The following is a 23823-nucleotide window of genomic DNA, read 5'->3' as shown; positions in this document are numbered from 1 at the left end:
CCATATTTCTGCTTTTTTCTTTGAAATAATGCATATATATATATATATATATATATATATATATATATATATATATATTTCCACATTTAAATGATGGTTGCATCCATGTCGCAATTCTGAGTTTCTTCTAAAAACTCCCAATCTCCTTAATCCTCAGCAGATGTAATGAGGTATTTTTCTTTTTGTACCTTGGAATCTCTCTGTTTTACTTTAGCACCAGCCAAATCTTATGGACACCTTCACAAATTCCATGCAATAACTCTGCTGAGTTTATTGCCTCTATAAGTAGCAGTAAAGAACAACCTTTGGCGCTTGTCAATGTGTTGATTATGTGACTAACTGCTAGGATTTACACTCTGCTTTTTATTACAGTGATAGTTATCTTTTTTGCTATAAGTGCAATGAAGCAACTAGAATGTCACAGAGGAAGCGGTCACCTCTCCCCCACTCTATTCAAAATACACTTTTCATTTATTACAAAACCTTAATGATGGAAAGGACAATGGGGGAACAATACCTGTTATCTGAACATTGCAAAAATGAGATTTGAATGTGAAAGCGTAACACAAATGAAAAGTACCTTAAATAGACTATATTTGCTTCATTTTTTGCATCAGTGAGAGATATATCCAATTCTTTACTCAATCTGGGTTTCCTAATAATGACAAGCTACATCTCAAAGATTTATCAAACTCTACCTGGTCGCGAATGTAAAAGGTTATGGCTGCTCTGCTTTTAGGAAGCCAAGCACAAGTACTACATAAAGCCTACTGATGCATACATTGTAGCACTCCAGGGCTGTAATAAATTTCAGATCATCTGTTTCTGCCAGCTTGTTTTAAACATCTATACACTACTGAATGTAGCTTTCCTCTACATTTGAATGGATGTGTCTCTACATGTTAGCCATCACCCTTTCTACGTCCTCGTGTAATTAAGGTGTCATCAAGTTTTCACAAACATGCAGATACTTTCATGAGAGATCTAGAATAAGTTTGTGAATTTAAGCTTGTGTCTTTGGGAAGGGAAATAATGAATTTGATTTCTCAACCTGTGAGGTAACGAGAACTGTGTTTCACTTGTCAATGTGACAAAGGTAAGAGGATCTCTTAGGACCCTTTAAATTGATCTTTTGAATGTGATTCTTTTGCAGACCACAGATGACATCCTTGTGGCCTCAGCAGAGTGTCCCAGCGATGATGAGGACATTGACCCCTGTGAGCCGAGCTCAGGTGGGTTAGGTTAGTCGACTTTTTTTCTTACTTCCTTGGCTTTACCGTAATTCTTTGTTGCATGTCACATTCCCAAAAGAGATGTCCATTTATATGTAGAAGAGTCCCCCATTCTATAATGTTGCATTTGATTAGGGTCCTCCCTTTTTACAAGGACAAGTTTACCCACATTAATTTTTTTAAATGTTTTTTAAAACAAAACCCACGAAGAATATATATTTCAGAAAAAGTGATGGGGGGACAGCATACAGGGTTGCTACCTTGCAGTAGCTCACAGCATAATTTTTGTGTATAACAGTATAATGGACTTTCCTTTGGGTCACTTATAGTAAAATTGTAAGGCTAAAAAATTGCAGTGCATTGTACAAAATTATTTGACCTTTGTACTCACAAAACATCCCCACCATTCACTCTGCCAGCAAATTATCTTAAGGGATGTATTTCTGAATTTTGGGAGGTAAGAGTATTATGGCAGTAGTAAAGAAAACAGCAGGTAGAGTCCTTGGCAGATTTAATAGAGAAATATTTGAGACTTGCTATGGTTCCCTGAAATTCAAATGGATGCATTTTACTTGTAGACAATGTATAATTTCTCCTCCTTCTTTATGACATATTTGTATCTCATCTGATGTGACTAACACATAACACTTTCCATGTAGCCTTTGTGCCTTATGTGGAGACTGTGGATCCTGAAAATAAATGAATCACAATCTGGATTTGATTCCCTATGTTCATAGGGTCACTCACATTAGTTTCCTTTATCAAAGAGTTGTTTCTTGAAATTCAATTCCTCTCTTGTTTGTGTTAACGACATGACTGTAGAGGATATGAACCAACCTCTGTCTGCTAGTTTATGACCTCCGTAGATGTCACCTACAACTTCAAGAGACCTGTAGGTCATGATAAAATGACAAATTTACATTTTTGTGAAAGTACCACTTTAAAATAAACCTATCATTATAAAATATTGAATAAAAGTTTCAGGATACAGAGCCACCTCTCTTTTTGTTTTATTTGTTCTTTTTAGCTATCCACGGCAGTAGAATCCATTTTGATGCAAACATATAAGCATAGAATATATTTTATTCTAATTAGGATCCCATTTTGTGGATTTTATTCTAATTAGGACCCCATGTTGAGATTCACTGTGATTTATTCCTATATGTACATAGGAAAATTATGTCAGATTCATCCCATTGTCATTCCTGTTCCCTTCCCTTCTCCCTTCCCTTCATTCCCCTTTGTCTAATATACTGAACTTCTATTCTTCTCACCCTCCCTCACTGTTATTGGGGTTTAACTTCCACATATCAGAGAGAACATTTGACCTTCATTTTGATGGGGGCATTGGTTTATTTCACTTAGCATGACATCTCAAAGGACTTAAAATCAGCACACAACAGTGACACAGCCACATCAATGTTTATAGCAGCACAGTTCACAATAGCTAAGCTATGGAGCCAACCTAGGTGCCCTTCAACAGATGAACGTCTCTCTTTTTACTGTCACTTCCCCCCATTGACTGTAGCTACTGATGCAAACACTTAGAGAGCAGCTGCTGAATGCAGTGAGGAGCAGGAGTGAAAAATCCCCCTCTCAACAAGGGTGGGTACAGGTGTGTTCCCACCCTCCTTCCTAGGCTCCACCCCACGGTTAAGACTGTCAGCCCTGACATCGCCCATCAGATGTAACTGTTAGATCTCTGGTGACCATCCATTCAATACCGCACTCATCAGTCTCAACCGCGAGTCCCTGTTGGTTGTACGGACAGATATAGCCAGGCACCTCATGATACCATTATGGGTCTCTTGGCCAAGATTGTGCCTTTGTTTTTAGTGGTATTCTCACAGCTCTCTCTATGCTCATAAATAAATAAACAAACAAACAAATAAATAAATAGTAGGGATTCCAGGAATTGCTTTTTGTCAATATTGTCATACACTCCCAGCTCTCTGCTTTTTCCCACCTTTACATTCCCTTTCCTCAATTCTCTTAGGCTCACATGCCCAGCCTTTCTGGTGCTAATCCATCACACCAGGACATTTTTTTTTTTTTTTTTTGTATCTCATCTTCTCTAAGATCCTCCAACTTGAATTAGTCTAATTACAAAGGCTGGCGTTTGTGTGTGTAGAAGTATATAGTTTTTGTTTTCCCAATTAGTATTTTTTTTCAGGGTAGTCGATTCTTTTTCAGCATTTTAATAGTGTTCAAACAATGTAAAAAAGGCCTAGGTTTTTACTAATCACAGCTCCTGCTGATTTTCTTTGCTCTGCTTCCCACTTTTGCTGTTCTCTGTACAGACTATCATCTTCTTTACACAGAGTCTGTACCTTAAGTACCCAGTAAATCCAGTGCGAGGACTCTAATTGCACATAAAATTGTCACTTTTTCTTTCTTCTTGAACTAAATGGCCCAATTATTCTAGCCCTTGCTTATAAGTCTCACTAACCATTTCTTAAGAGATTGGTCCATTGTCTCTGCCCATGGTTTACGGGAAAACAGGACGGTGGGGAGAGAAGAGAAGGAGATGGAGCAGAGGAGACCAACAGCATCTTTCTGTCTCCCTCTTCTCCTCTTGTTTCCCCTGACTTTAGTCTGCTTTGTTAACTACCATAACACAATTAATTCTCTTTGCACTTATGTGAGTAGGAACTTGCAGTATCTACTCTCCAGATGATCTTCTTTACCACATCTCTCAATGCTAGAAACCATCATGTTTACTTACCTGCCACTGGTTCACTGATGTATATAGCTTGCATCCCCCACCAGAAGGTACACTCCACAAAGCAGGAACCCTGTTTGTTTGCTCCCCATGTGGAGGCTTGTTCTGGAAGCATAATTATTTTCTGTTGCACCAAAGTCTTTTACCCAAAACAAGATGAACTTTTCCTGATTCTACCTAATGATGGCTACTTTTTAATACTCAAGCCTTCTGTAACTTCTTATTCTCTCCTTCAGTGTTTCCTTCCTCACTCCTTAGTTTTCAATTCATCAATTTCTGTTAAAGCAAGAATTTCAGATTCTGTTACATGGTGTGTTCATTCATCATAAGCCTAACTTGTGAAATTATCTCTCCTGGTCTTATGTTTTATGACTTTTCTATTTTCCACTTATCATTTAGGAAGGCACGTTTATTTCTTATCTTGTTTGAGTATGAATATTATTTCACATTAATATGCCCCTCCTACAGGTCTTTCTTTGTGAATGAACTATTTATCTTAAATCTCTAATTGCTAATGTCCTTAGGCTTTGGATACTGTTAGATGTATCTTGAGGAAAAGCATTTCAGATATCAGCAGGTAAAATCTGGGGAAATTGCCTTTTTAGAAAAGTAACATATTGAGGTAAATATTCAGAAATGCACAGGTTTGCTATGCACATTTGTGATTCCTAAAGTAAATGAAAGCAGATATTTCTAAGTAGATATACAATTACCTTAATAAGTGCATTGTCCGGTCTTTTAGGTACTTCACCTTTCTGAGGATTTACTTATGCATGAACATTTTCTAATCTCTCAGACCCTCCCCACCTTCAAAATTAGGTTTTTCTCTGTTCATTATTTAGATGCCTTCCTAAGACTGTTAATAGAAAAAAAATCCAGTATTATCTTGAGCACTCATAATTATACCTTTTATTAAGTGTTTGATAATTTGAATTACTTTCCACCCAGGACTCTAACAAAGAGGGTAGTTGTGTATTTAGTTTTCAATTCATCGTTGATTAGATATTATTGAGTCCTGGTTTATATCCACTGCTGTGCTAACTGTGGAGGCAAAACCAGATTTATACCTAACAAGGGCTTTTTTTTTTCATTCTACTGTAGATGCCATTTTAGTTATTCTTTCTGATTTTCTGGTTCCTCACCTATGACAACAAAATATCACTTATTTTCAGAGGTGTTGCAAGAATTACAATTAATATGCTTGAGGCATTTATTGCAATGTTTGGCATAAGGTAGAGCATAAATGTCAGCTTTCCTTGTTTCCCAGTTCAGTCATATAAAAATAATATTCAAGCTATTTTTACTCTTTACGTAATGCTGCTTCTTTTCCTGGCTGAAAATTGGTGGGCAACTGATAATACCACTCAGGCCTCCTGATGGGAACTGTACATGTTGAAACTAGATCAGGGACAACCCCCTGGGTGGGAACACATGGAACTCAATTATACTTGATTCTAGCCTCACTGTCCTGCGGTTTGCCTCGTATGATAACTGCACATTGGTACAAGCAGAGTTTTAAGATATGAAAAGATGGCTATGACATTTAGGAGAGCTAAGTGAACCCCAACTCTTAGTCACAGGTAGAAATCCAGCAGCCTGAGGTCACAGGCCATGGCTGTCCTAAAATGCCTGCTGTGAGCGGCCCACATACCTGACAGATGAATGACCTTTTCTTCACACTTTGCCTCACAAAACACTTGCACCTTTTGTGCCTCTCCCTCTGCCAGGTGACATGGTTGTTGGAATGAATTAATTAACATATGGAAGGCACATTGAAGAAGAATACCTTGCTCAGAATAACTGTTATATGAGTGTCTCCTGTTATTTACTATTTGTGTTTCAGAAATATACATATTTTCCAAGATTCCTTTTTATTTCACATGAACATAAGTCTTGGTAGAACAGATTGCTTTGAAACCTTACGTTTCAGATTCACTTAGTGAATTAACAAAATGGCAATACTGCAAAACCGCTTGAGGTCCCACATGGCCTTTAATCGCTCACATCTGTGTGTCTTTATTTGGGGCCTTCTTGTAAGTGTAAGCCTTTCTCAAAACTCCAAGAGAAGTTTGGAAAAGGTGATTTTTTTATGTTGATATTCAAGACCTTAAGTGAAAATAATAACCCTCTTTGGTGTGGGAGCTTCCTGATGAATAACTCCAATTTGTTATTTGTGACACAAAGAACAGTTCAGTTTCCTGTTTCCTGGGAGCCCTATTAAGGGAAGACAATTTCCTCTTAGATTTACAATGCTAAGAGTAATGTGTCAATTCTCTTTGCACTTATGTTGGGGGGGGGGGTGGGAAGCTCATGGCATAGTGGGGCCATTTTCAGATCAATTAAACCTTTGTCAACAGAGGAAAGAAGAGCTCCATCAAATAATAAAATATCTGGTTTGTCGCAAGGAAAGAGAGAGATCATCCATTTTTGTTTTTGACATCTTTTAAACATCAGCTGAGTCAGTGGGGATGAGGGGATGGGCCCAGCCACGGAGGACCATTGCAGAGTGTGCATAGTTATATCACATTGACCAGAGTTCAGATCGTGGGTAGTGATTGATCACAGGAATGACTTGTAATCAAGGAGGATTTAGTCTGTGTCCAGTATTGTTCGTGGCTCTGTATAAGTGGTATTCTATTTCACTGTTTTCCAAAACTATAAATTATCTTCATAGCTAGGGAGATTCAGAGAGATTAATTTACTTACTGTAAAATGAAAGAGGTAGTAGGCTCTATACTTTAGAAAAGATGGGCTGTTAGTCTCTTGGAATGCAGAGGTTGTTTCTCTAAAATCCTGGTACCTCACAAAAATAGGACCAATTCTTAAGATGTTTATTTAAATAATCCTATGGCATACATTTAAATTTGATGGCAAAAGTTCCCTTACATGTATTACTCTTCATTAAGGTAAAATTACCATGCAATTTTGAGTGGCTTTCCAGTGTGCTATTTTGAGAAAAGATCAAAGGATTTCTATTGAATCTTCCCATTACCCACATTAGGAATAAAGATATGTATGTTGAACAAGATGCATCTTTTCATTAAGTAAGTAACCTTAATTATTTAAAGGAATATATCACTTATTAGATCATATTTTTAGAACCTGATTAGAAGATAATTTTGTTCTATATTTAAATTTCAGGTATTTACTATATAATTACTTAAATGTTAGTTTCATTAGCCCATAGTAACCAACACATTGCTGTTAAAATGAATAATTTTTAGCTGCAGCCAGAAAAACAGCACTAATGAATGTGTTCCATATTTGAGAATATGATGGCAGATCTTGAGTAGTAGTTCAGAGTCAGCACCACAGTTCCAGCACCTCATTCAGAATAGGCATCTGGAATTTGGGCAATGATGCAGAAGCCAACTTTCAGGATATAACATACTGGATTGAGAACTTTATATATATATATATTTATAAAAATAAAGTTCCCAATCTAGTATATTATATTACATACATATGATGTAACATTCTGGAGGATTAAATATGTGTATGTGTGTGTGTGTGTGTGTGTGTGTGTGTGTGTGTTATTTACTACAGAACACTGGAGTAAAAATTAATGGGATATGGTTAAAACAGTAGAGAGTCCCCAGATATCATTGTTACTTTTTTTTTTAACACGATGTCAGAAATTGAACCCAGAACCTCATGCATGCTAGGCAAATACTCTACCATTGAGCTACCCCTTTAGCTCTCATCATTCTATTATTTCTCTGCTTTTCCAAGGAGAGTGATACTAGAATGAAACTTACATTGGCAATGGGAGAGGGAGTCTAGGACACAGACTTGGTTCAACACATTGGGAGGAAAAAAGGCTAGAAAGTTTATAAGAGTGAGGATGGAGAGATTGAGGGCCAATGTGTTTGCTCAATGGCTTCACCCAAAGGAAAAGTGAAGTTCTTCATGACGGAATGTCATGTTCAAGTTGGAGCAAGAAGCCCATCAAAATTAGGTTTCTGTCCTCCTACAGAAACTGTGACATAGAGGCACAAACAGAAGGGATGGCTACCACGCCCTTGATTTGACTAGTTTTGATTTATAATACTGGAAAGAAGTTTTTAAATATTTACGTATCGAAGGAGCAGAGGAAGACTTTGGAAAGGCTAGAGACCTAGAATGGGAGGAAGGCCTATCTCCAGGTCAGCCTGAGGTCAGATTTCCCAGCAACCAGTTTTCATCCACAAAATTAGTTTTTACTAGAAGACTAGCATAAAACAAAAGAACAAACAAAAGGCTTTTTTTTTTTTTCAGAATATAGCGATTTTTATTTAACCTGAACTATTTTGAACCTGATGTGCATTTTGGATTTCTTTTTTACAATATAATAGAATGGATGGATTTTTGTTACACTTTAAAAAAGCTCCTAACAGCATTTTGTAATAATTGTGATATGAAACCAGAAGTGAATATTAGTTATGGCCATATTTAAAGTAGAACTAGTTTAAGATGCAGACCTTTCCCAGTCATGGGGAAACTATTTAGTATTTTTCATGCTCAATTTCTTAGCTGGAAAAGTGAAGAGAATGTGATTACTATGAGATTGAAAAAAAAGAATATGCATACACAGTGCTTGGCAGAGTATCTGGCACATACTTAAGGTTTAATAAACAATTATGATGAATCTCATAATAGGTAGAGGAGTTGCAGCTACCACCATAGGTTTTATTCCAGTAGATTAATTATTCTGTGCAGGTTCTTCATAAAGCATGCAGGTTTGATATGAGCGAAAGACAAACAAAGCCCCTTTTAGTGTTAGAAAGAGTGGGCTCTATTAGAATATCTTACTATAATAATTAGCATGTGAGTTTGCTGACTTAGATTACACATTTATTTGAATGTCTAAGAAAACTAAATGGATGCTAATCTAGAACCTTCCTACAGCAACAGAAAAAATTGTTCAGTAGTGAGGACAGACTAAGTTTATAAGCAGCCTGTATGAGTCTAGCCTTAAAGTATTAACAACATGTTTAAAATTATATTTTTATTAGAAAATGCTCGAATACTATAAAAGCCTTTCTGAAGTGTGACACGCATCCCGTTGTGCTTTGGAGGGAGACAATGGGATACATTTTCAGGCTCTAAAATATTCGCCCACCTTGAAAGGAGAAATGTAGCATAGGTTCAGAAAAATATAGGGTAAGTCTGTCTCCTATTAAAACCTGAAATTCAGAAAGAATGAAGTCCTATTCTCTTGCAAGTCGTGTCAAATGCCTGTTTTGATAATGAAATTGGTTCCTGTGGAGTTTTCTTTCTACCTTATTAATTACATTTCCTCTGATGCCATCAGAGGTAAGGCAGCATGTTCTGTGTTCCACTCCACAGGGCACGCTGCCTCCACAAAGAACCAATATGCTTTCCTTGTTACCATATGTGCCCCAAGGAACAGCAAATGCCACAGTTGGCTTTTGCCTCGAGGTCTCATCTCAACTCACTGACTTCTTGATGAGATCAATGTCGTCATTAGTACCTCCTAACTCAGCCACAGATTGTTATAAGAAGCCCAGCACTATAAAATAAGACAAGAAATCCTTCATTATTTATCAAGGTTAAAGATACAGTACCACCAGAGCCATCAATTAATTACATGAACAAACAAACAAACAAATTTAAAAAACCTAGGAGAAAGAGAAGCCACATGTATGAGCCTACTGTAGTCTTTTGTTTCATTGAGTAAACTTGAGAAGTCAGGGTGACTGAGTTCAAATCCAAGTTCATCCACCTGCTGTGCAGTCAGAAGCAAATCATTGAATCTTTGCATGCCCAAATTTTTGCACGTGCAAAATGACATGAAAAATGTCAAATCCTCATGCCATTGTGGTGCTGATAAAAAATGAGAGGATTCCTGAAATGCACTTAGCATACAGTCTGCCACATGGAAACTTTGATAAGATAAATGAGATTTTATTAGCATCAGGAAGCTAAGGAGTAAATCATAAAAGAAATTGAAATGAATCTGTGTCCCCAGACAAGAAGGGAAATATTAATAATTGGCACTGTAGCATCTAGAATGTTTTCCAAAGTACTTTTAAATTCTATCCATATAAAATTGTTCTCAGTAACCATGATGAACTTAGTGAGAAAGGAACAATGACTTAAGCTGTTTATATTTCAGTTGCTATGGTGGGGGGAGGCACACGTATCTGCTATTCTTATTTCTGGTAGAAATAAACTGAGGGCTCGGCCCCACTGAGCATTTGAGAAAAAGTATGATTAGCTGTCCCACTTGCTCTGATAATCCCCTTGCCCTTCCTGTCAAGGCACTCAGGAAGACTCTGGGCAGCATGACTTACGGGGCACAACCACCCACACAACACCCCCAACCCATGAGGGATGTCTTCTCTTCCATATTTCCTAATTCTAGGCTTGACAGCCTTCCCTCTAATGGGCTCAGAGGAGAAGCTGTGTCATCTTTCACCTCAGCTATTGCACTTTGCACTTGCACCAAAAAGAATATCATCTTTTCGCAACAAAAGAAAATTGAGACAGCAATAGCTTCATGACAGGAATATAAAGATGATCACCCAAAGTGAATAGACCCAGTTCTAAATCAGGAAAACTACCCTGTGCCCCCTTGAAAACTGTGCAGTAGGAACTCTACCCTGGGTTTCAGCCAGAATACACCATGAGATTTCAGAGCAGGGAAAAAGAATTGACTGAACAATTTCAGAAACTTTAAAACTTAATCAAAAGAGTTATGACTTCCAAGATAGTAAACCATATCATCAGCTATTACCAAAGAATAGTCTTAGATGATTGATTTCATGACATATAAAAATATAAACTATCATAATAAAAATTTAAAAGAGGGAGAAATTTAATTCACTCCAACCACAGAAGCCAGAAAGCACTGATCCATCAAAGATAGAATGTTTCACAGATAAACAGAAACACACTTTACACACAGCCTTGCTATGTAAATGGCCCTTTTTTGCCACCTGAACTCACAAGACTTCCACTCATGAAAGGGAAGCCCTCAAATACACCTAGCCCCACAGAGATATTGCCACTGCCACAGCTGACCAAGCCAGGGCTTATAGTATGTGTTATAAAATTGTCTCATTGACAACTTCACATTCAGTACCTTTTGTGTGAAAGACACAGGGCAAGTAATCAGACCATCACTGTGGAGGTTTTTATAAAGACCTGTCCTTTTCAGAGCACTTGCATATTTATTGTCCACCTGATATGATCCTTGCAGTGACCCTGAGAGGTAAATAATTTAAGTGTCACCATAGAGTTTCTAATGAAGAAATGCTAGCGGAGGGTGACGAATTGCCAGTTGTCACTTAGTGAGTTAGGTGCAGCACCTGGACAAGAATCTAGTGTCAATCCCATATTCTTTTATCCACTCTGTACTGCTTTTCTAAGATTCTGTGGGATTCCAACTCCTACAGCAAAGGACAGATAAATGGCAAGAGGTGAAATAGAACATAGCTTGAAGGGGTGGAGATGCACAGCTGCTTAGAAAAGATACCTAAAGTATCATTTGCATTGTTGTGATAAAATAGAAAATAAAAAAAACCTCTGCAGTCATAAATGTAGAGTGTATGAAACTCAAATAGTCATAGATAGACCTGGGTTTAAATTTTATCTGTGCCACTTAGAAGGCTAAATAAGCTAACTACTTTGAGACTCAGTTCTCTTTCCTGTAAAGTAATGATAATACCTATACCAAATAATTATGGTATATGAGGAATAAACTTGACAATGTGTGTATAGCTCTCAACACAGAACCTACCATATAGTAGTAATTAATAAAAGCAAAGTTAACTTAATAAAATAAGAAAAATATTTAGGCATTGCAGTGAGTCGGAAGGCACATAGCTGTACTGAGCAACAGTTGTAAGTAATGTTAGAAGTATCTACTAAGGTTAAATCTGTGTAATATCTGGGAGGAAATAAAGAAAGAGGATTTTGCTAATGCAAAATAATAGCTACATAAACTATATAAGCTAATCCCAAGGTATTGTGAAATATTCTGTAGAAATCTTTAAAAATCTATCTGTACCTACAAATTCATGAAATGAGGGAGAAAAGACAACATTAGCAACTTCAATCAGAGAAGTAGAAGAGGTGCTTTATTATTCACTGGTATATACACACATACATGCTTGTACACACACAGCACACATTACTCCAGCTATTCCATGGTACCACTTTTGTCTTACTATAAACCAGATTCTCTCCAAATTCCTGATTCCAAGCCTTGATGTTTCCTTGAAATAAATCATCAGGTTTTGTATAAGACAGAGTGTTCAAATTTCTCTCTATATATAAAAGTGAAATGTGACTTAAGAAAAATGATTTCTGGGTCTAAGTGTTTCTGGCTGTTGTAGTTGATGAGCTCCCAGGAAGGTAAGCCATTTTGCTATCAAGAAGCAAAAGTTGAGTAAAAATCAGTAATAAAGAGTATCATCTACATTTCCATATATAGCTCTTCTTGCATTTTTTTGAAAGGTAATACATTTTGATGAAAAACACATACAGATTCTCTGGATGCCATAGCTTGGAAACTGATTTTCTCAGCTATTGCTTGGGTGACTTTTCTTTCTGCCTGACGATCATGGAAAGTTTGGCTTGACTGATGAGAGACCCTTCTTCACTCATTCCATTAGCAAGAGTACTGAAAAGTGCACCCTAGAAACTTCTGTGACTACTCTGCTGAATTGATGAAAGGAGCTCAAAGTTCGCCATCAACCATTTGTAGCCCTGAGTATGTCAGATATGTTGATAAAAATGAGGAACCCAAGTGGAAACTGAAGATGGCTGACCTGGGTCCCTTGAAATAACTTCGTGACTTCAGTCATTGGAATCCAGCAGTATACTGTTTGGAAGCATAAGGAAAACAGATATGATATTTGCATTAATACATATTGATTCCAGTTTGCAAGTACAGGAGAAGTGATGTCTGGTTTAATAATATATAAAACATAATTACCTCTTGTATGGAAGAGATCATGGAGGGCAGGGGTTAGGGAAGTATTTAAGTAAAAATATTTTATAAAGAATCTACAATATTATGACCAGTGTTTTTCCCACTTCTAGCCACCTTTGTTAAAAATCTGAAATCAAAGATCTCTCACACTTTCTGGCAATATTCACGGCATTTTACCCCTGCATATTTATTTATCAGCTTACAAAAATCTTCCATGAGTTAGAAAACTACACTTTGCAGCCAATTTTGTTCAATTTTATTAGAGATTGGAAGGTAGAGAAATTGGTAAGAAAGAGAATTAGAGTCACAGAAAAACTGTCAAAAGACTTATAATCAAGTCTGAAAAATAACAGAAATGTAACATCTCAGTAAGATTTTATTATAATATAGAATCCATATCAAAATTGGTGATATAATAGATAGCGAATTTATCTATTTTTAATTTCAAATGGCTATTGGATTAATTTCTAAAAACAAATGAAAAAGTCATATTTTTACCAGCATTCACATCTCTTCAGCTGTGCCCCTGGGTATTTTGCCCATTCTTCTACAGGGTTGTTTGTATTTTTCTATGTCAATTGGTGTATACTCTTTGTATTTGAGAGGTACTTCCTCTAGGTCTAGCATGGCATTTCCAACATTTTCTCCCTTCCTTTCTCATTTGCACTTTCACTTTTGTTGGTGATGCCTCTGTAAAATGATTATTTATGGAGTCAAAAGTGCCCGAGTTTTCATTTATGACCTCATTCCATGGTCTACAATCTGGGTAATAAAATCTATGTCTACCTTCAAATTTCTCACTCTTCCTCTAACCTCACTATGCTGCAGCCACTCTGGCTCTTGTTCCGTTTCTGAAAATTAAGCTCTTTCCTTCCTCAAGGTCATGCCACATGTTGTTTTCTTATTAGAAGACTCTCCTGTCTACTTCTCATTCCCTAGTGTAAATCATAAGCCTTGGTCCCACTGCTGTGAGTTTTCTGCTATCATGCATCTCCCAGCTGTTACTTTGTGCCTGTGTGATTCTTTGTTGTTGTCTCTTTTTTTGTTGTTGTTTTAATTATTTTTTTTATTTATATATGACAGCAGAATGCATTACAATTCTTGTTATACATATAGAGCACATTTTTTCATATCTCTGATTGTACACAAAGAATATTCACACCAATTAGCGTCTTCATACATGTACTTTGGATAATAATGACCATCACATTCCACCATCATTTCTAACCCCATGCCCCCTCCCTTTCCCTCCTACCCCTCTGTCCTATCTAGAGTTTGTCTATTTCTTCCATGCTCCGTCTCCCTATCACCACTATGAATCAGCCTCCTTACATCAGAGGAAACATTCAGCATTTGGATTTTGGGGACCGGCTAACTTCACTTGGCATTATATCCTCCAACTCCATCCATTTACCTGCAAATGCCATGATTTTATTATCTTTTATTGCTGAGTAAATGTGTACATATGTTACATTTTTTTATCCATTCATCTATTGAAGGGCATCTAGGTTGGTTCCTCAGTTTAGCTATTGTGAATGGTGCTGCTATAAACATTGATGTGGCTCTGTCCCTGTAGTATGCTCTTTTTAAGTCCTTTGGGTATAGACCAAGGAGAGGGATAGCTATTGTCTCTTTACCTCAGTATATTTCACAGTCTGTGAGGGCATTTTCCAGTGCCCTTGGCTATCTGCTATACCATCTTGTCCCTGTAACATAACTATAGTTCACTGTATATTCATTGACAGGAGGAGGGAAAATTCTAGAAAAACTTCACAAAAGAGTTTAAGTTACGTCTTAAAAGATAAATACCACTTAGACAAGAAGGAGGAATAAGACCCTATGAACAACTCATGGAGGTAGAATTTTGGTATGTGTGAGATGTAGGGACAGCAATATGGTTATGATGGATGCTTCTTTTGAAAAAAAAAATGGAAGATATATTTGAGTAACAGCTGTGAGCAGACCACGAAATGTCATGAGAACCGTAGGCACATTGGTACTTTAATAAACAATATGATGCTTTCAAGGGTTCTTAGAAAACCTAATGGACATATTTACCATGTAAAAAGTCCAAAGAACCAGCAATTGACTAAGCTGTGGGCACACAGGTTAACTGAAGAACAGGATTCTGTAAGTGCCATGATCTTATGGCTTCCCCCAGAGACAAGGAAGAATGTCTGTGTTTCTCTGTTCATTTCCAGTGTCATCCAAACCATACAAGGCATAGTTGGCCATTGCCTCTCCTTCCATGTGATACCAGTTGAGGCAGCAGCCTGTTTTCTGTCATGCAGGCACATAAGTTTATCCACACCTAGCATTCCTTCCTGTGCAATACTTAGATTTCTGGAGAAGACAGTGATCCTCTTCATGTCAGAATGGTGGCCCTGAACGCCTGAACTTCCCTTCAGACATATGCAGTTTCAGTTTGGAATACATTAGGAAAATGTCAGACCCAGCAATGAAGCAGGTGGCAAAGGTTGATTGATTTCCAGGTTCTTTGAATTGCCAATTCATGGGGGAAGGCCTGAGATCTGTCAAATGTGTCCTCTCTCAAGATTCTTGTTTGACTGCAGGAGTACAGTTCAGGATGGGCAGGGCATGGGAGGAGTTGGTAGGAGGGAAGAATGAGAGAGATCTGAAATATCCAGCATCTGTCTTTTCTCACAAAACCACAAGTAAACTTCAGAGTATGCATTGTAGATCCTTGGTCACTGCCTTCCCTCAAATGGGGCATTTAAGCATACCTTCTTGGACTGGGGTTGTGGCTCAGTAGTAAAGGGCTTGCCTAGCATGTGTGAGGCACTGGGTTCCATTCTCAGCACTGTATATAGATAAAATAAAGGCCCATCGACAACTAATATATATATATATTTTAAATCATACCTTCTTGTGAGTGATTGTATCTAACTGCTACTTCTGGCCTATGTTGTCCTGAAGCACAAACATGGGAAAAATAATAAACTTTGGAGTTTTGCAGGGATGAGAGGGAAAAAAAATTGTGCTAATCTCAATTCACAAACACCCCAGGAGCCTACAATTCCAATTTTCTTTTCACAGTATTAATGAAACCAAGTACTTGGAAATGTCAAATCTTCTCCTGTAAATCTGAAACCCTTTTCAGGGATTGCCTAGAATTATAATAACTTCCACACTTATTAAGACACAGTATAGAACTCTGATCTAATGAGATCATTTTAGGCAACTCTTTTTTTTTTTTTTCATAGGTAGGGTGGAGACAGAAATCTGGAAGCAATTTCTTTAAATTGAATCTATCATCATTAAAACCAGAAAGACTGGCCAAAGACATTTGCTGAGAAAAAAATTCACCAAATGTCTAGCCAATTGTTTTTGAAAGGGAGCATTGTAAGACAAGACATTCAGCAACTCCAGTGAGCACAATGATAAGTAGAATTTTATATAATTTTATAATCCTGGATATGCCCCTCCAGATCTGAAATGTATGGCTCACATTCTGTCTTTTACTATTGGTGTATTTTGCTTTTTATGATTTCTTAAGACCAGTAATTTCTTACAATTCTTTTTGTGAAAGCTCAAATGCTTGATTTTCATTGTTATTTGTATGTAGTGACTCATGCTTCATCCTTGATGTGACAGGGTCATAGCTGATGATATTGCAACATGTTAATAGTCTCTATCAAAGAAATAAAACCAACCTGGAAACTTGCCTGGAAATCAAAATCTCACTCTGAAAGCTAACTTTGGAAACAGTGTAAATATAATAAGATTACAGTGGAGGAGCACCTCATAGAAGTATTCAAAATAGTTTCATAAAAGTGACAATTTGAGTGATATCAGAATATCTGGAGGCATGTTTTTGCCTTGGTGTACTCATTAGTGGAAATATAGAGTCCCCTCACCCACAAACCCTCATTCTATGTCATAGGAAATGGTTACTTTAAACATCACCTCTCCTTAGAATCTGTAAAAACATAAATCAAGGGCAATTTTATTTCTTAAAAATAACATTTGATTTCTATGTTTCCCATCTTAGACTATCCAAGAATGTCAAAAACTTTCCTTTGCAAAGTGAAATCTTTTAAAACAAATTCATTAATATTCACATTTTTTACCTTTCAGAATGCATGGTGTAGAGCTTCTTTTGTGAATCATCTTTCTAAGTAACTGGGAGCTTGAGGCTTCCTATTTGCCTAGCCTAAGATATGACTAGATACTGGAACATACAGGCTATGATTCAAAAGTCAGCAGCTTAATGTGCCTCTCAAAGAGTCATATGCATAACAAATATTTTTAAATTATTAAATAATTGTCATTTGTTTGATAAAGAATATGATTTTTACCTGTATACAAATTTAAAAATTTAACTTTTAAAGTAATCATGCCAATATCAAATGCAAAGGCGGTTCTGGTCAAACAATCACATTAAGATGTTTTTGCCATTAAGTTATTTTATATCATGATTTGAAATTAAGAATTTGGCAATAATTTTCTTGTTTATTGAACAGCTTGTTGAGTAATGCACTAAACCAGAGAAATGGGTCCCGACTCTGCTCGCCTGACCTTCTCTGTTTTCCGCCTGATGAAGGGGAACACAGCAGCTATATTCTTTGAGGGCTACTTTCAAGAACAAGGGGAGTTGAGAGAGAGGCACAGAAAAGATCAGAAGGGGTAAAAACTGGGAGGAATCCAGAGACATGGGAGGAGGTGACTGAGGACCCAAGAGTAGGGACAAAGAGATAAGGCCTGCTCCAGTCAGCATTCTGGACTCTATAACACCCTGATGTATCTCTTAAATATGTTTGTCCCAGGGACTTTTTTAATTAGATCAGGTTTGGGGAAATGATGCATTTCACGTAGATGCAAGTCATAAATAAAGAACACACATCACAACAGTTTTTTAACCTCTATAGATAACTAGCTCAGTAAACTCAAAGATAAGTTATTTTTTTTCAATAAGTTACAAATTTAAAAACTAAACATTTTTCTTTTTTAAAGCAGAACAACAATTGCACCTATTATTCTTTTCATATGATATGACAAAACACTAGGCTATATCTTTTGTACTTCTGTGCATTTTCACGATGAATGATCATCTGATAGGAATAAATTGGTTTAGACTATAATGGGAAATATGTTGACTGTCCTAACACTTGAAAGCATATGCCTACCTAAGTAATCAAAATATTAATTAGGCAGTGAGAAACATGAAACTTCATAGAGCTGGGATGTTGGATCCTTCATCATCTATTTGGACCAAAGTAGATCAGGTGGAAAACTTTTGGAGATCATAAAATTTTGCCAAATATTAGGGGAGAGAAATGGGAAGGACAAAGAGAAAAAGAAAGCTACTTTTTTAATTTGTCCTTTAAGGAACACTATTTATCAGTGCATGAGTCTCAGGAAGTTTTCCATAACCATTTGGCTGAGTATGAAAAGTGAATATGAAGATGGAACAGATCATAACCCTCCTAAGGGCTCTTTGTCATCAATTAGCTTCTGACTCATTTAGGGTAAACTGCCAATGAAGGTCCTTTCCATTGCTATGAAAGTGGGCATATGTGCTCTCCCTACACTTAGATTTAGCAGTTTACCCTCAGTGCCAGTTGACATTGTGGGGCACATGATAATAGACATTCTTCATTAAATGTGGATAGTCAGAATTGCATGGGGAAATTTGATAAGAACAATAATGTATTGCAGTGTTCTCTTAAACTGTGTGTAATTCACAATTTGTGTGTGAATACAAGTAGGTCAAAATATTTAGATTTTACATTCATTTTTGCTTTTTTTTCACTAGTGACTTAGCCTTCAAGTGAAATATGTATGCCACCACCAAATTTGAATACTTTTCTATCTCTAATCATACCTAATTGCTAAAAAGCCTCAGCTTATTTAATGCATACCATCGTTCCTACTTAAGTTTGCTACTAACAGGAACACTTCTGTTCCAGGTCCAATAAGATAAACTTGCTACTTCAACTTGGTTTTGCCTACAAACCATTCAGAAGTTAAAGCTAATTTCATGTGTTTCATTATTTTAGTCCCTCCTCCTTCACTGTCTTTCACTTATTTTTTAAATTTTTTTTTTATCACATTCTGGGGCAAAGAAAGGGAGAAAAGACCAAAGTAACTTTTTATTGTAGATTATTTTAATTATTAAAAGTCTTGTTTTTGTTTAATAGGGAGTATAAAAAGAATGCAAAATTCTCAAATCCATGAAATAGATTTTCCACTTTTTATTTTATTAAAGTTTCTTTTTCTCACATTTTCCTAAATGGTTAAAAGATGATTGCATTTCTCTTTTATATCTTTTGGGACGAATTGTAGAAAACATTGATCTTTATTCACCATTTTGTACTATTTTCTACTTTCAAATTAGGATGAAATATCCTCAGTAATTTTTCAGTGATCATCACAATAAAGCATGAGTGACAATTGATAAGTGAAACCACATTCATAATTCATGAATATATTTAAATTTCTCCAGCCTCTAGTTGCATGTTTGGGAAAGATGGCCCATTAACACATAAATACCTTTGATCTTAGAACAAAAGTTAAGGGAACTATCAATCAGTCTTCAGATTTGAAGCATCAATAGAAAAAAAAGATTAATTAATCAATTAGAAATGGAAGCAACTGCATATTCCAAACAGATCTATAATACCTGTTGTCATTAAAATGTAAAGTAAATGTGGGGATAATAAAATATTTCTTCTTTGGGGTTAGATTTTAGTGATTTGAGGGGATCATATGTTACTTAAAAATATATATGCTATTTGGAATCTTTATATTTGAGCTACATGGAAATTGTTTTTGGCCTTGTGACTTGAGCAACATTTTGGCTGGTATTGATAAATTGAAGAATTTCAGGTTTTGCTTTCATCATTGTGGTTTCATGCTAGTGTCAACATACATCTGTTACTGGTGTTTTATATCCACAGTTGTTTTGAAACCATTTCAGATGTGTTTGAGAGATAAAATTAATATTCTTGGAAAAGATAGTCCATTTATGACAGCAGTTCCTGACTAGACATATAGTTTCTTAGTATCAAAAATTAATCCTTCCATTTCATTAAAAGGTTATTGTTGTATCCCCCACTTCCATTTCCTACTGATAGACAAAAGTGAGATGATTGTGAAAATGTGTTTCAAGTGAAAATATTCCATCAGATGGGGAAAAAGCATTTAGGTAACATTTAAGTAAAATTCCCTTTTTAGCTCTTGAGACAGTCTGAGCAAAGAATGCTCTGCAAAAACTGCGAGTCGAAAGTTGTCATTCAGGGAAAGTTAGAAGCTGAGCTAATTGGCACACTTTGGCAAAGATGACTGTATTTAAACGAGAAAGTGCTGCCTTTGGTTTGTCAGGTAGTGACAGAGTTACTGCAATAGGCTCTATGCTTCTTGAGAGGAAATTAATTTCCTGCAATCAAATACCGTGGATTATAGTCTTTGTCTCCTCTGTCTTGGCCACAGAAGTAACACCAAGGCTTTTTATTCAGCAATGTTTCATGGGCTTTGGTAAAACAAGCAGTGACATAATCGGCATAGAACAGTTTCACCTGCTACATTTCATAGCTCCAGTACATAGCATATTGCTGCTTTGAGACTGAGAGCTTTTACTTTGCAAGTGGCTATATTTATAAGACTTTATTTTGGGGAGGAACAGAAAATGACAGCAAAAAATCCAACATGTAGGCAGAAGAAATCTTAGTGATGTTTGAAAATGGAGTTACAAAGCAGTCTAGGGCTATGTGTCTTGGTAAATGATTTTCAGTAATAAACAAGAATTTTTGTAGAAATACTAAAGCTGATTACTAAATGATGTTTAATAGTAAAATAAGTGTACAGTTTGTCTTCTTGAGTTTTTCAATTCCTGCTGTGTGTGCATACATACGTACATATCACAGATATATACATGCATGATCTATATATACATGTGCAAGCTTGAGATTGTTTAAATTCATTGTGCATAATTTACAAATAATGTTTTGAAAGTTGTAGCATTTTAATCCATTATATCTGAAAAAATAATCTTTTTCTATAGGACAGTGGAGAGGAATAATAGCAAAATCTTTAAAGAAAAATTAGCTAGGGTCAAAGAAAAATAGGATTTTTTAATAATTCCTATTTTTTATAGTTAAAAAAAAAAGTAGTGTATAGAGAAAAAGAGCTGCCTATCCTCCTCCCCTTTTGGCCTGCTAAATTCCAGCTCTTTTCTTTGCCTTCTGTGGTGAATGGCAGAGCCTGCCTGGCCCTTGGTGAAGACATTAGGCACCCTGTAATTCACTGCTTGTTCCCAAGAATAGCTTTATTTATACTTTGGAAAGACTTGAATGAAGGTTTTGTCAGGTGAATAAAGCTAGGCCAGCCAGTCTTCTCTTACCATCTATTAGTAGTGAGTTTTGACTAAAAACCATTCTAGGAGATATTTAAAATGAAGAAAGAATATTTCTTACTTTTGCCTCCAAAGTTTGGCTTTGAAAAATCATTCAACCACTGTCAGTGTATAAATAGAATGCGTAAATATTTATATAAACGAACGACTCCCCAGTAGAAAAGGAAATTAGGTGTTTTAGTTTATAAAGAGGTGACTAAAATTATACTTTAAAAAGCAGACAAACTATTTTAAATGGCTGGATTATCTCATTATCTAATAGTGTGTTCATTACAATACCAGGCAAAAGGATTTCTAATATAGTCCTATATTATAGCTGTCCTTATTTTAGTCCAGAGTTAGTCTTATTCTGAAGCAACATCAATTTCATTCTTTTTTTTTTTTTTTGGTGGTGCTGGGGATTGAATCAGGGCTTTGTGCATGTGAGGCAAGTACTCTACTACTTGAGCTATATCCCCTGCCCCAATATCAATTTCATTCTTAAAATGATTCCTTCAGATATTATAGGATAGAACTGTTCTGATTTTATTTGACATGTTACATTTAAGGCTTTTCACCTTAAGTACCAACATGGTCCTTTAGAGCTAGTTGGAGCTGATTTGGGGCTGTGCTTCTAAGACACTGTCAAAGAGGTAGTCCCTATTTTTAGTTTGACGATGCACAAGGATTACTCCATTAACAGCAGTATAATTTTCCTAAAGCAGTAGGTGCTATTCCATTAAACACTGAAATAGATGGTACATGTTAGTATAGTACTCTAGCATTCAGGAAACTCAATGATCACTTTGTTCTCATCCTGTTTCTTACAGCCAACCCCACCCGAGTAGGAGGGAGAGAGCCGTATCCAGGCTCTGCAGAAGTGATCCGGGAGTCCAGCAGTACCACGGGCATGGTCGTCGGGATAGTAGCTGCAGCTGCCCTATGCATCCTCATCCTCCTCTATGCCATGTACAAGTACAGGAACCGGGATGAAGGCTCATACCATGTGGATGAGAGTCGAAACTACATCAGTAACTCAGCACAGTCTAACGGGGCTGTGGTAAAGGAGAAACAACCCAGCAGTGCGAAAAGCGCCAACAAAAATAAGAAAAACAAGGATAAAGAGTATTACGTCTGATCCCAAGATCTTAAAAGGACACTTGTATAGAAATAGTCTTCATTTTATCTGAGACATAATATAAACTTATTTACTTTCCTTTTTATGAAGCACATACAAAAGAAGACAGGGAATGCAATCAGGAAGGAAAGACTGTTTTTAAAAAAAACAAAAACAAAACAAGTATCTCATGCTCTTGTTTCTCAAAAAACAAAACAAAAAAAAACGAAAAAAAAAAAAAAAAAAAACAGGGGCCAATAAATTCCCTAACATCCGCAGTGTTTTCATTTACTCTGCCTGTCTTTATGTTGCTGGAACATTTCTAAAAGACAGTGATGACCGCACGCATTCATAAAGCAAAGGAGTATTACAAAATCAAGGCACAACACAAAAACAACACAAAACATAACACAAAAAAAAAAGAAGCTACCTATGATCCTGGATTTAGCCAAAGTGCTAGCGCTTTCCTGAGAAGTCAGTTAGTCCCATTGCCAGAGAAGACTGTCATTTTGAGTGACTCAACCTGCAATCCTTTAAGAGTTTGCCGCCTGGTGCAACTGGAGCAGTGGTTGGAACTTGCATTTGAAACAAAGTGCTGGCTTTTTTGAAGACTTGTGTAGGAACACATTCAAAAAGCCCCTTTCTGGTTGTAAGAGAAAAAAAAAATACGGAGGCCTTATTTTCAAAAATGTGAAATATAAGGCACATTTTCACACTCAAATTTCAAAAAGAAAAACAAGAGGGCATAGATGCAATCATTGGGAAATTTTCATGCACGCTTACTATGTTATTACATATGTTTATATAAAATCCATCTCTGTGTGCTTTCTGGACTGTGATAAGTGACGTTTTATAGCCTGTTGTATAGAAAATGCAAAATATATCTGCTCTTCAGCCATTTTTGGTAACTCAATGTTATAAGTGTTGCTAAATATAGGGAGTTTTATGACATCAGAGCAACAATTATTTCAGTCAATTTTTTTTGCCACCATTATAAATTGCCACACCTTTTTTTTTTAAAAAAAGAACAATTACAGTGTAGTGTTTATTCTAAGAAAGATATGTATGAATGTATATAAAAAGACTCAGCTACTTTTTTTCTTATATGTACAGCCTTCATTCTGTTGCAATTAAGTTTTAGTATTTGTATGAAAGGTGTGAATTAGAAGGTAAAATATATACACAAGTATCTTATAAACTTTTCTCCCCAAAATACTCACGTTCCCATATACATTCATATTCTCAGTTACACATACACAAACACACACACACACACACACACACACACACACACACACAGGAGTCCATCAGATATGATGAAAGACCCAAACATGCATATAGTCACAAATATTTACTGACAACTTGAAAAGCAGGAAGGAAGATAGTTGTGCCAAGGTATTATAACAAGTGGGGTGATTTGCTTCCTTGAGATCTTGCTCCCAGGAAACCCCAAGAAGA

General features: G+C 36.3%; 1 protein-coding gene across 35 annotated transcripts in view; it reads left to right on the top strand.

Moving 5' to 3' along the window:
• Positions 1-22400, top strand: part of Nrxn1 (neurexin 1) — a 1068088-nt gene extending 1045688 nt beyond the window's left edge. For 19 of the 35 annotated variants that reach the window (XM_026385711.2, XM_077792122.1, XM_077792117.1 and 16 more), the window contains 2 exons: positions 1154-1241; positions 22079-22400. In XM_026385711.2, the coding sequence (XP_026241496.1) occupies positions 1154-1241; positions 22079-22386 (396 nt within the window). In that variant the 3' untranslated portion in view covers positions 22387-22400. The remainder of the gene's footprint in view (positions 1-1153; positions 1242-22078) is intronic. The other 16 variants (XM_026385712.2, XM_077792135.1, XM_077792124.1 and 13 more) reach the window with 1 other exon arrangement.
• Positions 22401-23823: the final 1423 nt, after the last annotated feature.

This window comes from Urocitellus parryii, chromosome 12 (assembly GCF_045843805.1).
Source record: "Urocitellus parryii isolate mUroPar1 chromosome 12, mUroPar1.hap1, whole genome shotgun sequence".
Taxonomy (NCBI): Eukaryota; Metazoa; Chordata; class Mammalia; order Rodentia; family Sciuridae; genus Urocitellus; species Urocitellus parryii.
Note: the sequence above shows the minus strand (reverse complement) of the source record. Positions and strands in the feature narration are given on the sequence as shown.